Source organism: Hemiscyllium ocellatum, chromosome 9 (genome assembly GCF_020745735.1).
Source record: "Hemiscyllium ocellatum isolate sHemOce1 chromosome 9, sHemOce1.pat.X.cur, whole genome shotgun sequence".
Lineage (NCBI taxonomy): Eukaryota > Metazoa > Chordata > Chondrichthyes > Orectolobiformes > Hemiscylliidae > Hemiscyllium > Hemiscyllium ocellatum.
The window spans coordinates 40,417,580-40,432,122 of record NC_083409.1 but is presented as its reverse complement, the minus strand read 5'-3'; the positions used below and the strand labels follow the sequence as shown (position 1 = coordinate 40,432,122).

At 42.4% G+C, this 14,543-nt stretch overlaps 1 protein-coding gene across 1 annotated transcript; it reads right to left on the bottom strand.

The window, feature by feature from the left end:
* Positions 1-7,692: 7,692 nt before the first annotated feature.
* Positions 7,693-12,957, bottom strand: LOC132818678 (regulator of G-protein signaling 21-like). Its single transcript, XM_060829703.1, has 5 exons — positions 12,756-12,957; positions 11,483-11,578; positions 10,300-10,361; positions 9,534-9,700; positions 7,693-8,378 (listed from the first exon to the last, which is right to left on the bottom strand). Exons 1-5 carry the CDS (start codon positions 12,866-12,868, stop codon positions 8,124-8,126), a joined length of 693 nt encoding a protein of 230 aa, XP_060685686.1. The 5' UTR covers positions 12,869-12,957; the 3' UTR covers positions 7,693-8,123.
* Between the last annotated feature and the right edge of the window lie 1,586 nt (positions 12,958-14,543).

Here is a 14,543-nt window from a genome sequence, read left to right as displayed (position 1 = left end):
AAGCTTTTCTTGACACTGAGACCAAAACATTACATTGTCCAACCACATATTGGATGTTGAGACAAGAATCTCATTAGTGAATGTTGCAAAAACCTCATTATTACTTAATTTCAAAGATTATTCTCATTAATATGTCATTTCCTGTTCTTCCAACTGCTGGATGGAAACTACATGCTGCAAATTCCTGATATAAGAGTCCATGCCCTCTACCTCACAGCTTGCTCCTCTAGACTACCATTTTGAACACCCAACACCAACATTTCAAGGCACATTCCATAGGCAGTGACCATCTGCTCCCCACATCCATGGATGTTGACCTTCATATCATCAAGGTGTATCTCTGATCCACTCACAGTACATTTCTAGACTTTGATGTTGCACTTTAGAGCACACTGTCACCTCTCATTGCAATGCTGCTGCAAGGACACATTGTGCACTTGAATAGGTAACTACCTCATGATGCATCTCAGGACCGCTTGCTCACTCCTTTAGTGCTCTCTCACTTTGACATAGTCTGGATATTCGCCTTGCCTTGTTTGTGCTTTACCCCTCAGCTAGAGTTATCAGATTTATAGGACTTCTGGCTTGACTTGCTTCTTAGTGCAGATACAAAGCCAGGTTGCTTTGTCAGTAACCATTAGTCAAGGGGTGGACATGTTGCTGCACAGCACTGTGCAAAGTCAGATACACATCTACATAGTGAGGATACCATTTACATGCCAAACCTATTGCATCTTCTTTAAGCAAAGAATCCTGCCTAAGAGTCTAAGGGGAGTGGTACTCAGTCAATTGCAGGGAGACACCCTTTAAGCAGGGTTTCCTAGTACAGTAAGTCAAGGGCCCAACATTCGATACCAGTCTGGCGGCTTGTTCATGTCTGTTAGTTGTTTTAGGTGGTCTGGATCATGGAGTCATTTTCTCTGCAGTCCAGGAAGTAGGACAAGGTTACCCTTGTGGGTCCAACATGTACAGTTCAGCAATTCTTAGGAAGAACACAGTCAGGTAACAGAACACCTATTAGTCAGGGATCTAATCAGTCATCTTTCAGAGATGTGTGGCTAAGTTGCTCCGGGGGATGGTCACTGTTAGTCTTGGGGTCCATCCACTAAAAGTCAAGGGAGCAAAGAATAATGTGGGAGTTCAGGGGACACCAATTGCAAGCAGCACCCTGGCTTCAATAAGGGTGGAAACCTGAAATCAAAATGGAACAGTATGAAAATACTCAGCAGGTCAAGCAGCTTATTTTTAAGATGGAGGCATTTAACATTTTAGGTCAATCACTCTGAGGTTTTTATCTGTTGGTGTTGTCAAAATTACATTTTCTTCTCCTCACCCCTTTTAGCATTCTGAAGAGATTATTCCTTCTGCAATACTTTGGTCCATTCTTAATTAACCCTGTTCTCTGTCAGCACCTTCAAAACAAAACCCCTTCACCTCCTTCCATATCACTGTCCAAAGTCTCAAACACTGCAGATGAAACATCAATTTAGTGTGCTTCTATACTCATTTACAGTAAGAAAATCAAATTTTAATCAACTGATCAAATCAGTAACTCATTTACATTAAGAAGATCAAATCCATGAGAGGTGACTGTTTTATGAATCACTTCTATCTGACCTGCAAGCTTGATATTACAGTTCCCATCGCCAGTCATTTAATTTTCTGCCCATGCATATTTTGATATCTGATCTTCAGCCTCCTCTGTTCTTTCAAGATATTTTTAATCAACCTATGAAACACCTCTAGAGCAAGTGGGACTTGAACCCAGACCTTTTTGAATAAAAGTGAGACTGCAGATGTTGGAGATTAGAGTCGAGAGTGTGGTACTGGAAAAGCACAGCAGGTCAGGCAGCGTCCAAGGAACAGGAGAATCGATGTTTTGGGCAAAGGCCCTTCATCAGGAATGAGGCTTGTGAGCCGAGGGGGATGGTGAGATAAATGGGTGGGGGATGGGGCTAGGGGACGGGTTGGCTGGAACAGTCAGCCGGTAGCTAAGAGTGCGATAGATCGATGGAGTTGGGGGTGATGGTGATAAGTTGGATTGGAGGGTGGAGTGAATAGGTGGGAAGGAAGATGGACAGGTAGGACAGGTCATGAGGATGGAACCAAGCTGGAAGGTTGGATCTGGTATAAGGTGGGAGGAGGGGAAATGAGGAAACTAGTGAAATTCACATTGATGCTGTGTGGTTGGAGGATCCCAAAGCGGAAGATGAGGCATTCTTCCTCCAAGTGCCAGGTGGTTAGGGAGTGGCGATGGAGGTGGCCCAGGACCTGCATGTCCTCAGCAGAATGGGAGGGGGAGTTGAAATGTTCAGCCACGGTACGGTGGGATTGGTTGGTGCGGGTGTCCCAGAGATGTTCTCTGAAGTGCTCTGCGACTAGGCATCCAGTCTCCCCAATGTAGAGGAGATCGCATCGGGAGCAATGGATACAATAGATGACATGTATGGGAGGGCAGGTAAAACTCTGATGGATATGGAAAGCTCCTTTGGGGCCTTAGACAGAGGTGAGGGGGGAGGTGAGGGTGCCGCTTTTGCAATTCCTGTGGTGGCAGGGAATGTACCAGGAGGGGAGGGTGGGTTGGTGGGGGATGTGGAGTTGACAAGGTAGTCACAGAGGGAATAGTCTTTACAGAAGGTGGATAGGGGTGAGGAGGAAAATATATCTTTGGTGGTGGGGTCTGTTTGTAGGTGCCGGAAATATCGGAGGATGATGCAATGTATGCGGAGGTTGGTGAGGTGGAAGGTGAGGATCAGGAGGTTTCTGTCCTAGTTGCAGTTGGAGGGGTGGGATTCAAGGGTGAAGGTGCAGAAAGTGAATGAGATGTACTGTAGGGTTTTGTTGACCACGTGGGAGGGAAAATTGTGGTCTTTAAAGAAGGAGGCAATTTGGTGTGTTCTGTGGTGAAACTGTTCCTCCTGGATGAGGCGGAAACGGAGGAATTGAGAATAAGGGATAGTGTTTTTACAGAAGGCAGGGTGGGAGGAGGTATAGTTCAGGTAGTTGTGGGAGTTGGTGGGTTTATAGAAGATGTCAGTGTTGAGTCGGTCAGTGTCGATGAAGATGGAGAGGTCCAGGAAGGGGAGGGGGGTGTCTGAGATAGTCCAAGTGAACTTAAGGTAAGGGTGGAAAGTTGATGAACTGTTCAATCCCCGAATGGGAGCATGAAGTGGTGCCGATACAATCATCGATGTAATGGAGGAAGAGGTGGAGAATGGTGTCGGTGTAACTGTGGAAGATGGACTGTTCCTCGTAGCTGACAAAGAGACAGGAATAGCTGGGGCCCATGTGCGTACCCATGGCTACCCCTTTCATCTGGAGGAAATGGGAGGATTCAAAGAAGAAATTATTGAGGGTGAGGACTAGTTCAGCCAAATGAATGAGAGTGTCAGTGAAAGGGTGTTGGTGAGGACATGGAAGAGGAAGGAATGAAGGGCTTGGAGGCCCTGGTCATGGTGGATGTAGGTGTATAGGGACTGAATGTCCATGGTGAAAGTGAAACTTTGGAGGCCAGGGAAATGAAAGTCCTGGATGAGGTGGAGGGCGTGGTTGGTGTCCCAAAACGCTTGTGGGGAGTTCCTCGACCAGGAGGGATAGGGCAGTATCAAGGTAAGTGGAGATGAATTGGGTGGCACCAGAACTGGCTGAGATGATGGGTCGGCTGGAGCAGTCAGGCTTGTGGATCTTGGGTTGGAGGTAGGACTGGGCGTTGCAGGGTTCCTGAACTAAGAGGTTGGAAGCTGTAGGTGGGAGATCCCCTGAGGTGATGAGGTTGTGTATGGTCTGGGAGATGATGGTTTGGTGATGGGGGGTGAGGTTGTGGTTGAGAGAACAGGAGAAGGAAGTGTATTTGTGTTGGCAGCTGGCTTCGGTGGTGTAGAGATCAGTGTGCCAAACTACCACTGTACCCCCCAGCCCCTTGTCTGCTGGTTTCATGGTGAGTTTGGGATTGGAGCAGAGGGAGTGGAGGGCTGCTTGTTGTGAGGGTGAGAGTTTGGAATGGGTAAGGGGGGTGACGGGTTGAGGAGGTCAATGTTCCAGCAGCATTTAGAAATAAAGAGATCGAGGGTGGGTAACAGACTGGCATGGGGTGTCGAGGTGGATGGGGTGTGTTGGAGGCAGGAGAAGACAGGGACAGTACTACACAAGGGTCATGCCCTATGTTTCCTGATGAAGGGCTTATGCCCGAAACGTCGAATTTCCTGTTCCTTGGATGCTGCCTAACCTGCTGTGCTTTAACCAGCAACACATTTTCAGCTCATGCCCTATGTTGTTTCAATGAAACTCAATGCCAAATGGAAAATTGTCACTTGATCTTTCAATTAGGGACTTCACTTGTTTCTGGACTCTTCGGTTGTTAAGTTTAATTTTAAATCATAACCTCTATCCTCCTTTTCTTGGCCAACAGCTGTTGGCAGTAATTCTATTATTCCATTTCAAACTCATTCTTTACATTTTACACTTGTTCCATTACCATTTCCTTTGATCATTCCCATCATCTCTGTATCATTTTAACCCTCATGCCTTTCACCATATCACAGACCTTGCCCCCTGTTTTACCCTCTCATCACTTCCTTTCCCTGGATGGTATGATCTGCCTGTACTGCACATAAAACAGAACTTTTCACTCCACCTAGGTACATGTGACAACAATGAATCAAATCACACTGTATTACATCTTCAAAGTTTTCCAGTTCTGATGAAGGGTCATCGACCTGATAACTGTTAACTTCAAATGTGTGTGTGTGTGTGTGTGTGTGTGTGTGTGTGTGAGAGAGAGAGAGAGAGAGAGAGAGAGAGTGTATCCATCCCTCTGCATGTTTGTGTGTGTGTCTTAATTAGAACAATCAATATTTGTGCCTTTCTATATCAAACAGTGTTAATCAGCCTTCTCTGACGCAGAATTAGTTCTGTTTCCACAATAAATCAATAATGTTGTTGTTTCTTAAACTAACCTGATTGATTCTTATTTAATTCTAAACCTACTATAGATAAGACTTATAACTGGCAACTGGGTAAATTTATTTTTGACCAATGAAATAGTGGAACTGGAAAGACAGACTGCACAGTCCAATCTTCCAAAATTGAATTTGATAAGCACATTAAAGAAGAACAAAACACAGCGTTCAGAGGAAATGATGGGAACTAAAACCAGCTCAATTACTCTTGCAAGAATCTGTATGGAATTTATAGATTATCCGACCTGCTTCTGAACTGCAACCACTCTACATGATTCCAAATGACATGATATCATATTGGCAGTACCTCAGGAATTATCCCTTCAATATGTTTTTCCTAATTCGTGGTAAAGTGCCACAAACATCATGTATAATCGCTAATAAAACAGAATGGGATAAAAACTAGGAGTAGACAAAGCAGCCCCTTGGGTTTGCTCCACCCTTCCATACAATCATGGCTGATCTCATCTCGGCCTCACTCTCCATAACCCTTCAACCCATTACTAATTTAAAACCCAGCTATCTTCTCCATAATTTTTTTTCTGTGTCCTGGTGTCCCCCACCCTTTGGGGTAGTGAATTCCACAAATTCACAACCCTTTGTTTTAATGTACTATGTGCACTACAAATTGTGTGCCTTGGGATGATTACCAATTCACTAAAATAAAGGATGGTTTTGAATGATATTGTCTCAATGTCAAATGACCACTACTCAGATGTCATGGTAATCATTGCAAAACACATGGTCATGTAGTATGTGTCTAAATGCTTTGTAACGTGGGGTGAGGAGCAAAACTATCTCAAGTTGTATTAAGAAAGCGGTCAAGATAATACAAAAGGGATGAGAATAGGTTGGAAAGGTGGGCTGATAATTGACAAATATCATTAACTGTAAACGAGTTGGAAAGTAAGAAGATGAAAAAAGGTAATAGTGAGAATATAAATGAATCAATTGATTCCACTACTGACCTATAAACCTATCAGTGCACAAATAATTACGTTAAAAATTGTTGGACTTCCAAATTAGCTCTTGAGAAATCTGGCACATTCACTTCATTCGTTTTTCCAAATACTCCAGATGTCATCGCATTAATTGCTATTTAGACTCAAGAAGCAGTTCAGAGCAGCTGTAAAATTACCTCCCCTTTTGAGGAAAGATTTACAGTCACATAAGGATTGTTCTGCCTCTTCCTTCATATGAAATTAGATCAGGATTTTTTTACCATTATCCAATCCTGAGCAATTAATGGCATTTTCCAATAAAATGTTGCTTTCTAAGAGGTGTTTCAGAAAGTTTCAAATAGGCATCTTTTAACAATGGCAAAAAGAGCTGGTTTTGGCAGGTTATGATGTAAAGATACAAATTAGTTCACTCAAAACTGCGGATAGACATGAAGGACTTCCTTATACAAGATATTCTCTCAAAATAAGGATCCAAGTCAGTGCAGCCCACACAATGGTGGATTTCTCTCAATGCCCCCTGCTGGATCAAGGCAGGCAAGTATTCAGAATTTATCAGATGTTTAGCTCCCAATAGTCACAGCTGTTCAAAATGTTGGATTAACCATCTGTCCATGAAGGTGCCAGTATTAAAACCCTCATTCATAGCTGGTGACACTATTGCTAAAGATGTAGATATAGGCCAGATGTCCGACATGATGGCTGATGCCAATGCTGTAAGAACTAGAAGCAGAAGCGGGCAAGTCAGCCTCTCCACCCTCCTTCCCCATTTGATATAGTCACGGTGTTCTCAGATTGGTCTTAACTCCATTTTCCTCTCCATAATCCTTCAACCCAGTACTTATTAAAAAATCTATTTAATGCCTCTTTAAATTTACTCAGTGTCCTAGCATCCACCATGCCCTGGGCTGGTGAATTCCACAGATCTACAACCCTTTGAGAAATAAGTAGTTTCTCATCTTGGTTTTAAATCTACTACCATGTGAGGAAACATCCTTTCCACACCTATTTGTCAATCCCTTTTAGCATCTGAATTACCTCAATTAGATCACCTCTCATTCTTCTAAACTCCAGACAGTATAGGCTTTAACTGCTGAATCTCTCTCTTCATAAAATGAACCCCTCATCTCTGAAATCAATGTAGTGAATCTCCTCTGAACTGACCCCAATACAACTGCATCCCTCTTCAAGTAAGGGGACTAAACTGCATACCAAATACAGAACTCCAAGTGTGATCTCACGAATGCCAAGTACAGCTGAAGCAACACTTCCTCACTTTTGTACTCTATTCCTTCGAAATAAATGTCAATATATTTCGACCCATTCCTCATACCCCTTGGTGTCATTAGTAATTAGAAATGTACCTACCTCTACCATGAGGTAACTAAATGACTGCGTTTCCACAGCCATCTGGGGTAAAGAATTTCAAAATTTCACCACCCAATGAGCGAGGAAGTTCCTACTCATTGCAATCCGAAATGGATTTCTGCTACCACGACTGCAACCTGACCTCAGTGTCAATGGGGCCAGTTTAGGGCCACCTAACACTTCCAGAAAGTTCTTGTCACCTCTTGTTGGTTCTAGTCAGGGTGCCGGTTGGTAGTATGTTTCCAAAGCCATTGAGAGCCCAATCTGTTATGAGCGATGAGCCCAGCAGCATTATTTAACACCAGAAACAAGTGTTTTACACTCAGGTAAGTGAAATTCATCACTTTAAAGCAGAAGGGGTTCAGAATAGGGGGAATGAGGTTAATTCAATGAATAATATGAACATGAAAAATATACTTTCCCTTTAATGAAAGTCAACACTTGTTGACCGACTCTTTCATTGGCACTGTGCTAAATTGAGCACCATGCGCACAGGATTCAGGAATAGGATAACACAAATATTAAATATATTAACAGCACAAAAAATGAATAATTTATACACACAGTAAAGGTTTTCAGATTTACAAATGTGTTACTTAATAGTATCTTAAGCTTCAGTAAATTAACAATGCATCTTTTAAATAGAATCATAATTCATTAAAAATGTTCTTTGAATAATCTGAGCTATTAAAAAGACTCCAGGTTCTTCGAGTGACAAGCATTCCCAAGTAAATTTGAGAGCTGCAGGGACGAAGTCAGGGAGGCTGTAGGAAGCTTGTTTCCAATAAGTCGCCGTAAATAGCGTCTTTACTTTGAAAAAAAACCCCACTTCTGTTCATTAAAGCCAGGCAGTGAATTCTGAATTTTGAAGGAGACCAGCTGATGTGAAGGACTGGGATCGACGTCTTTGCCCATTATTCTCAACCGGTGCCTGCTTTAACAAATCTCTGTAAAACTCTGATTTGAGGAATCTCGGATAAGAGTCTTTCTCCATCAGGGTATGCACTTTACTCTGGGCCAAGTCAAAACAGGATAAAGTGGGTAATTGAGTGTTCTTCTTTGTCACCTCTTTGGTCCGAAAATCAATATTCACCTTAAAGTAAAAGAAGTATAGAGTTATTTTAAAAAGTTTGTTTTTTTTTCCCCTCAAAAAATCATCCAATTACCTTCCTGGCCACTACATGCATTTGGCTCCACAAAGTGTGTCCACAGTATCATTTTATATCACATCTGACAAAGACTTCTAACAGTGCACTTTTTTGAACTGTAACTAAATGTAAAGTGCAACTCTCGCACCACTTCTGTCACAGGTCCACCTAATTCTGACTGCTTTTTCTGTTCTGATTTGAAAAGTCTTCCTCTTTGAAGAAAAATATGAGGAAAGAAAAAGAAAATTCCTTTCAGAAAGAAGCCAGAATCACAGATTCCCTACAGTGCAGAAAGAGGGCATTTGGTCCATTGAGTCCACACCAACCCTCTGAAGAGCGTCCCCCCTCAGATGAACCCACCCTATCCCCATAACTCTACATTTCCCTTGGCTAGCCCACCTAGTCTGCATACCTATGGATACTATGTGCAATTTAGCATGGCCAATCTACCTAACTTGCACATCTTTGAACTGTGGGACAAAACTGGAGCACCTGGTGGAATCCCACGCAGACACAGGGAGAACGTACAAACTCCATATAGACAATTAAGGTGGCCTGATTGATGCAAAGACCTTGTAGGTGTGGGAACAAACTAGCCAGACCAACCAAGCATGTGAAATATTGTGAGGACTATGCTCTTCATTCCTGTTTGGGCTTTCCACATGATGGAAGGTTTCATTTGTATTCTAAATAGGAGGTTAGATCACCCAAGTTTTGGTGATTGAGGTTTTTGATTAATATTTTATTGCATCCTATTATTCTGTGAAAAGGAGGGCACTCCATACTTTGGAATGCACTCATCCAGTCCAATACTCTCACACATATAACACAAGGGAGGTCATTTCAACCTGTTGCCTCTGTCCCAGTTACCACCATTCCCAATTTTCTCAGTAAGATTTCATTTTAAGTATTTACCAAACTCTTTTGGAAGTTTCTATTGAATCTACATTCACCACTCTTATGCATATATTCCAGGACACCACTTAAAGATAAATGCTCAACATATCCCCACGTCTTCAAGAAAAGTTCAAATTTTCTTAATTCTATTTCCTTATAAGATACCTTAATAAATCTATTACAGAATCATAATTATCCCTTACTTCTTTTGGGGCATCAGTTTCAATGAAATCCGAATAGATTTTCTTTGCTTTGGAGGCCAGTTTTGCAGGTGATTTGGTTTTCTTGTAGTCTTCACAGGCCATCCAGAATTCAATGTTCTCCTCACTGTACTCTGATTGTAAGAAAGCTCGAAAGAGACCCAAGCCAGCTTTAGGGAAAAAAAAACAATGTGACCAACTGTAAATATTGATGCCACCTCCATGTTTAACCAGACTGGTTAGTTACAATGATTTCAAAGACAACTTCATAAACAAGCTATTCTTCTAGTATTGAAGAGTGTAGTGCTGGAAAAGCATAGCTGGTCAGGCAGCATCCAAGGAGCAGGACAGTCAACTTTTTGGGCACGAGACCTTCATCAGGAAGATGCTCGAAACGTCGATTCTCCTGCTCCTTGGATGCTGCCTGACTGGCTGCGCTTTTCCAGCACCACTCTCTTCGACTCTGATACTCCAGCAGCTGCAGTCCTCACTTTCTCCTATTTTTCTAGTATCGTCAGGTTCTATTTTATGTAAAATAAAGGTGTATATATAGTTCTTTTGGAATGGATACACAATCTACGCACAAAATGGTGGTCCCATTTACAGAAATTTAGTGAAAATGCACTATACAATAGATCTAAGTAAGCGGAGTTTGAAACATTTTTACATCATATTAACTCCAGCCATTACATCTATTGGTAAATATTTTGTCAGTAACAGTCTTGCTGACAATCCATATTTTTACCCAGAGTTAATGAGTAATACTTACATTTATGTGCTAGGAGCTGGTCTAGCGACTCACTCCATTTAGGTGGTTCATCAGGAGGTGTACTAGGAAAAAAAATCATGATAAATTTCAAAATTTGTTAAAAACAACAGTTAGCAGGCTAACTAAAATGATTGCTTTGCAGGTGCAAAAAGATCATGTTCAGCATTTCACTTCAGCAAATTTGTTGATGCAAATGGAAAGTTTCCTTGCATTATGCAGGCTGCAGAAAAAAAATGATTCAGAACCTCAACCCAACTCTTTCAGTACGGCCACAAAACAGCTCAGCGCAGCAGTACAGGAAAGCAATTGACATTTTGGTGTTTAGTTGCTGGAGTTGAGACTGACCACTAATCTTTTTTTAACCATTGTCAACAGCACCCACCTGCAAAGCTTGACCACAACAACAATAGCTGTCAACAGATGAGATGAACGCACAACTGTACTTCGGGCTGAGGTGACCAAGTGTCTAAAAGTCTGCAGAGAACCTCAGGCCCCTCCTCCATATTGTTTAGTTCAAAATAATACTTCACAATTAATAATTTGTTATTGTAAAAGGTATGTACATCTCATTAATTCAGCAGTTCCAGCAAGAAAAGAGGACTTGATTCCCTTTGTTTCATGGCTACACTTAAATAAAAAAATTCTGCAGCCCAGTCAGACAGGATGAGTTGTCACAGGAAGAGACTGTCTCGAGTTTAAGAACAAACAGACCGCAAGTGCACGGCACACACTTGCAAACAAGATCTTCTCACCACCAGCATATTCGGTTATTTAACAATGTTCAAAGTTATCCTCAGTTTTCTCCCCCTTTTAGAAGCGAATCAATAATCGTACAACCATTCAGCCCATTCCAATCCTCTGAAGAGCACTGCACCTAGATCCACCCTACACCTGTAACACTACATTGTCCATGACTCATCCACCTAGCCTGCAAATCCCTTGACACGAGGGGAAATTTAGCATGGCCAATCCACCTAATCTGCACTTCGTCAGACTGTGGGAGGAACCAGGGTGCACAGAGGAAACCCATGCAGACATGGGAAGAATGTTCAAATTCCATACAGTCACCCAAGGCCAGAATTGAACCTATGTCCCTGTGAGGCAGCAGTGCTATCCACTGAGCTGCCATGCCACCCCAAATTAACAGCATGGCTCAGAAAACCAGTACTAGGGCAAAACTCACTTTGACTTTTCAGGTTTACTGGGAAATGGAATGAAGATTTCACGGGATTCTGCCTTCTGCAGGAGGAGGCTTAACCGATTCCGTTTCTCTTTCAGCCTGAAAAATATGAATTTGATGAACTGTATTAGGATAGACCAATCAAGCAATAGCCTGGAAACAGTACAACACAGATTACCACTGTACAAAAAAAATTGCACTCCTTCTCCATTTCCTGTAACTGTAACTATTCAACCTTGTGTAAGTTTATACAATAGAACATTCTGTCATTAAATCACCAAATAGTATTCAAAGCAACGAATATATTAAGTGTATGGAGTTTCAGAGAAAATGGAGATACAGCAGCAAATTTGACCTGATCATCCATCAGGAAACATTTTCCATTGAAGTCAATGCAAAATAGGGTAGCTGGGCAAGTTGTGCAGAATATTTTGAGTTGGGAAGTTAAGCTAAGATTATTGCAATGATTCTGACCCCAAAACATTCCACTAGAATGGACAATGTAGATATAGGCCACCATCCATTGATACTTCACACAGGCAGCAGATTCATCAACCCCAGCATTTCCCTCTTCCTCCTCCATGTAATTAGTCACAACCCCCCAGCTGGTTTATAACGTTTGCCTCAACCACTTTTGGTGGTAACAGCTTTCACATCTTGACCACCCACTGGAGTAAAGAAGTTGCTCCAAATTCTTTATTGGTTTTATTATTGACTTGTATTTTGTGCCCCTGTACCAAATCTTCACTATAACAAATAAGCCACATTTGTAGAAAATGAACGCTTATCTTTCTCCTCATCCAAACCTCCTCTCTGTTGGCAGGAGCAAACTAACATTTAATTAACAAAATAGGTCTGAACAGTGCTTTGAAAAGATAATTTTTTGAAACACTGCGGTATAAACAAGCTTCCATGCTCATTCTGGTCTGCTTACAAAACAAATGACATAAAAAGCTGAATAATACAGTCCTTGTACTCTAAAGTGTCATGTGCTATTTATTCAGTTAAAAGCTAACCTTTTGTGATGAGTTTATATTTGCTGTTATTCTAGATGTGCACGAGACGCATGCAGATTATCAGCTGAACAAAACTAAATGACAAAAATAACAATGATACTGTCCTTTACTTTAAATTGTCGTGTATTTGTTCAGTTAAAACTGAGTTTCTGTGATATTTGCAGTTATTCTAGATGTACACTCCTATTATAAAACTTTGTACCCAGAGATGTCAAAGGCACAGATCCAGGAACCTTTCCGATCATGTTACGCCTCATTACCTGTTTTTATTCTCTCCTTTCCCCTCCTGGTTCTCCTGTTTGATGATCCTATAGGGCTCTTCTTTGGGAGCTGACAGGTTGAGCTGCGGGAACAAGAACAGTACAGTCTGCATGTTTTTTTTTCCCCCGAGGTTGGAGCTGGAGATGCTGATACCAAAACAATTCCCTGGTGGGGCAGGTTGTGAATGTCCAGTCAGCGCTGCTCCAGGCAGGTTAAAAATGCTGTGAGCCCGCTGACTTTGTGAAAGCTAATTGGCTGCTTGAGTGCTAAGACCCTCCCAGTTCAATGACTTCACGCACACAGGAGATCAGCTCCAGTGACTACAGAGAGAGAGAGAGGAGAGAAAACTTCCACCCATTAATTGCTACTCTGCAACTTCAAGCCACAGCAGCATTCAGAGACTTCGTGTCTGACGTCAGCGGTTAAAAATATGCATTGTATTAGCGCTAACTGTTTGTAGATAACGATCAACGTAAATAAACCAGGTCCCAGACTGTGCAATGCTGTTGTGGGAACTAGCATAGTACCCGTCTTGACAGGACGGGATGCTTCCGACAGAGCTGCTGTCCTCAACCAGTTTGATGAAACCTGGGTTAGATATTTCATGAACTTATGTTTCAGTTGTGGTTCCCCTAATGTCACAGTAAGATTCAGCCAAGGCAACTGTTGAGTGAGATTTGCATGTGTGCTACGACTGTGGACCTTTGCAAACTGATCCTCATCCTTGCACAACTTTGACCTCAAGGGGTACTGCTTCTCCAGAGAGGGGATAGCGTTTGGGTTGCAGAGTACCAGGAGGGGTTTGTGGTAATACCGGATAGGGTAAAAATAAACAATGCAGAATAGCTTAAAAGGGCACTCAATTCCCCCAAATGTGATGCACTCAAGTTACTTAGGGAAGTAGGGTGGTAACTGCAGAGAAAATATGGCCATAATTTTCCAGTCTTCCTTGGATAGCGGGATGATGCCAGAGGACTTGAAAACTCTTGTTTAGAAGATGAGGGGGATAGACACAGCGACTAACAGAAAGTCAGACTAACTTTAGATAATGTCAGAGAGCGTAACCTGGGATCAACTCAAAGACATATGACAAGATATGTACTAATAAAGGAAATGCAGCATGGAGTTGTAAAAGACAATATATAAAATCTTAAAGGACAGAGTGGGTACTGCGAATGCTGGAGATTAGAGTCAAGATTAGAGTGGCGCTGGAAAAGCACAGCAGGTCAGGCAGCATCCGAGGAGCAGGAAAATCGATGTTTCGGGCAAAAGCTCTTCATTAGGTTTCCTAAACGTTGGTTCTCCTGCTCCTCAGATGCTGCCTGACCTACTGTGCTTTGCCAAAATCTTATAGGGGCCCTAGGGATTTGTGTCAGTCTTTATGGACAGATATTGACATCCAATATTTGCCACAATCCTCGTGGCATCTCTCTGAGCCACTTGCCACATGCTCAGGGAGCACAGCTCTGCATTTCACTCACAATGAAAGGCTGCTGAAGAGTCACTTTGCAAGCAGAGAGGAACACTCAGTGTACAGAGTGGGCCAGGCTGCATCTCAGGGCTGCCTGCTTGCTCTCTTAATGCACACTCACTTAGCGCCTACCTGCATGCTCGCAGTATTCTTGCTACATTGTGTTGGCACATTGGGGCTACAGCCAGAACCTAAAGGCTGTCTGTATGCCATATTTATGTGTTCTTCTGCGCAGGCATACAGAAGTGCTGTTTGTCAGGCACGTCGATAAGGCCTGTCCAGTGTGAGGGGGTGGGTAAGCTTGTTGCGGTACAGC

What these genes read in the sequence shown, in the direction of transcription:
- LOC132818678 (XM_060829703.1), bottom strand. Translation starts at nt 12,868, where the DNA reads ATGCAGACTGTACTGTTCTTGTTCCCGCAGCTCAACCTGTCAGCTCCC. An exon ending in AAAGGAGAGAATAAAAACAG is followed by an intron (nt 11,579 to 12,755) that starts GTAATGAGGCGT and finishes CATATTTTTCAG; the next exon opens with GCTGAAAGAGAAACGGAATC. An exon ending in CCAGCTCCTAGCACATAAAT is followed by an intron (nt 9,701 to 10,299) that starts GTAAGTATTACT and finishes TTTTCCCTAAAG; the next exon opens with CTGGCTTGGGTCTCTTTCGA.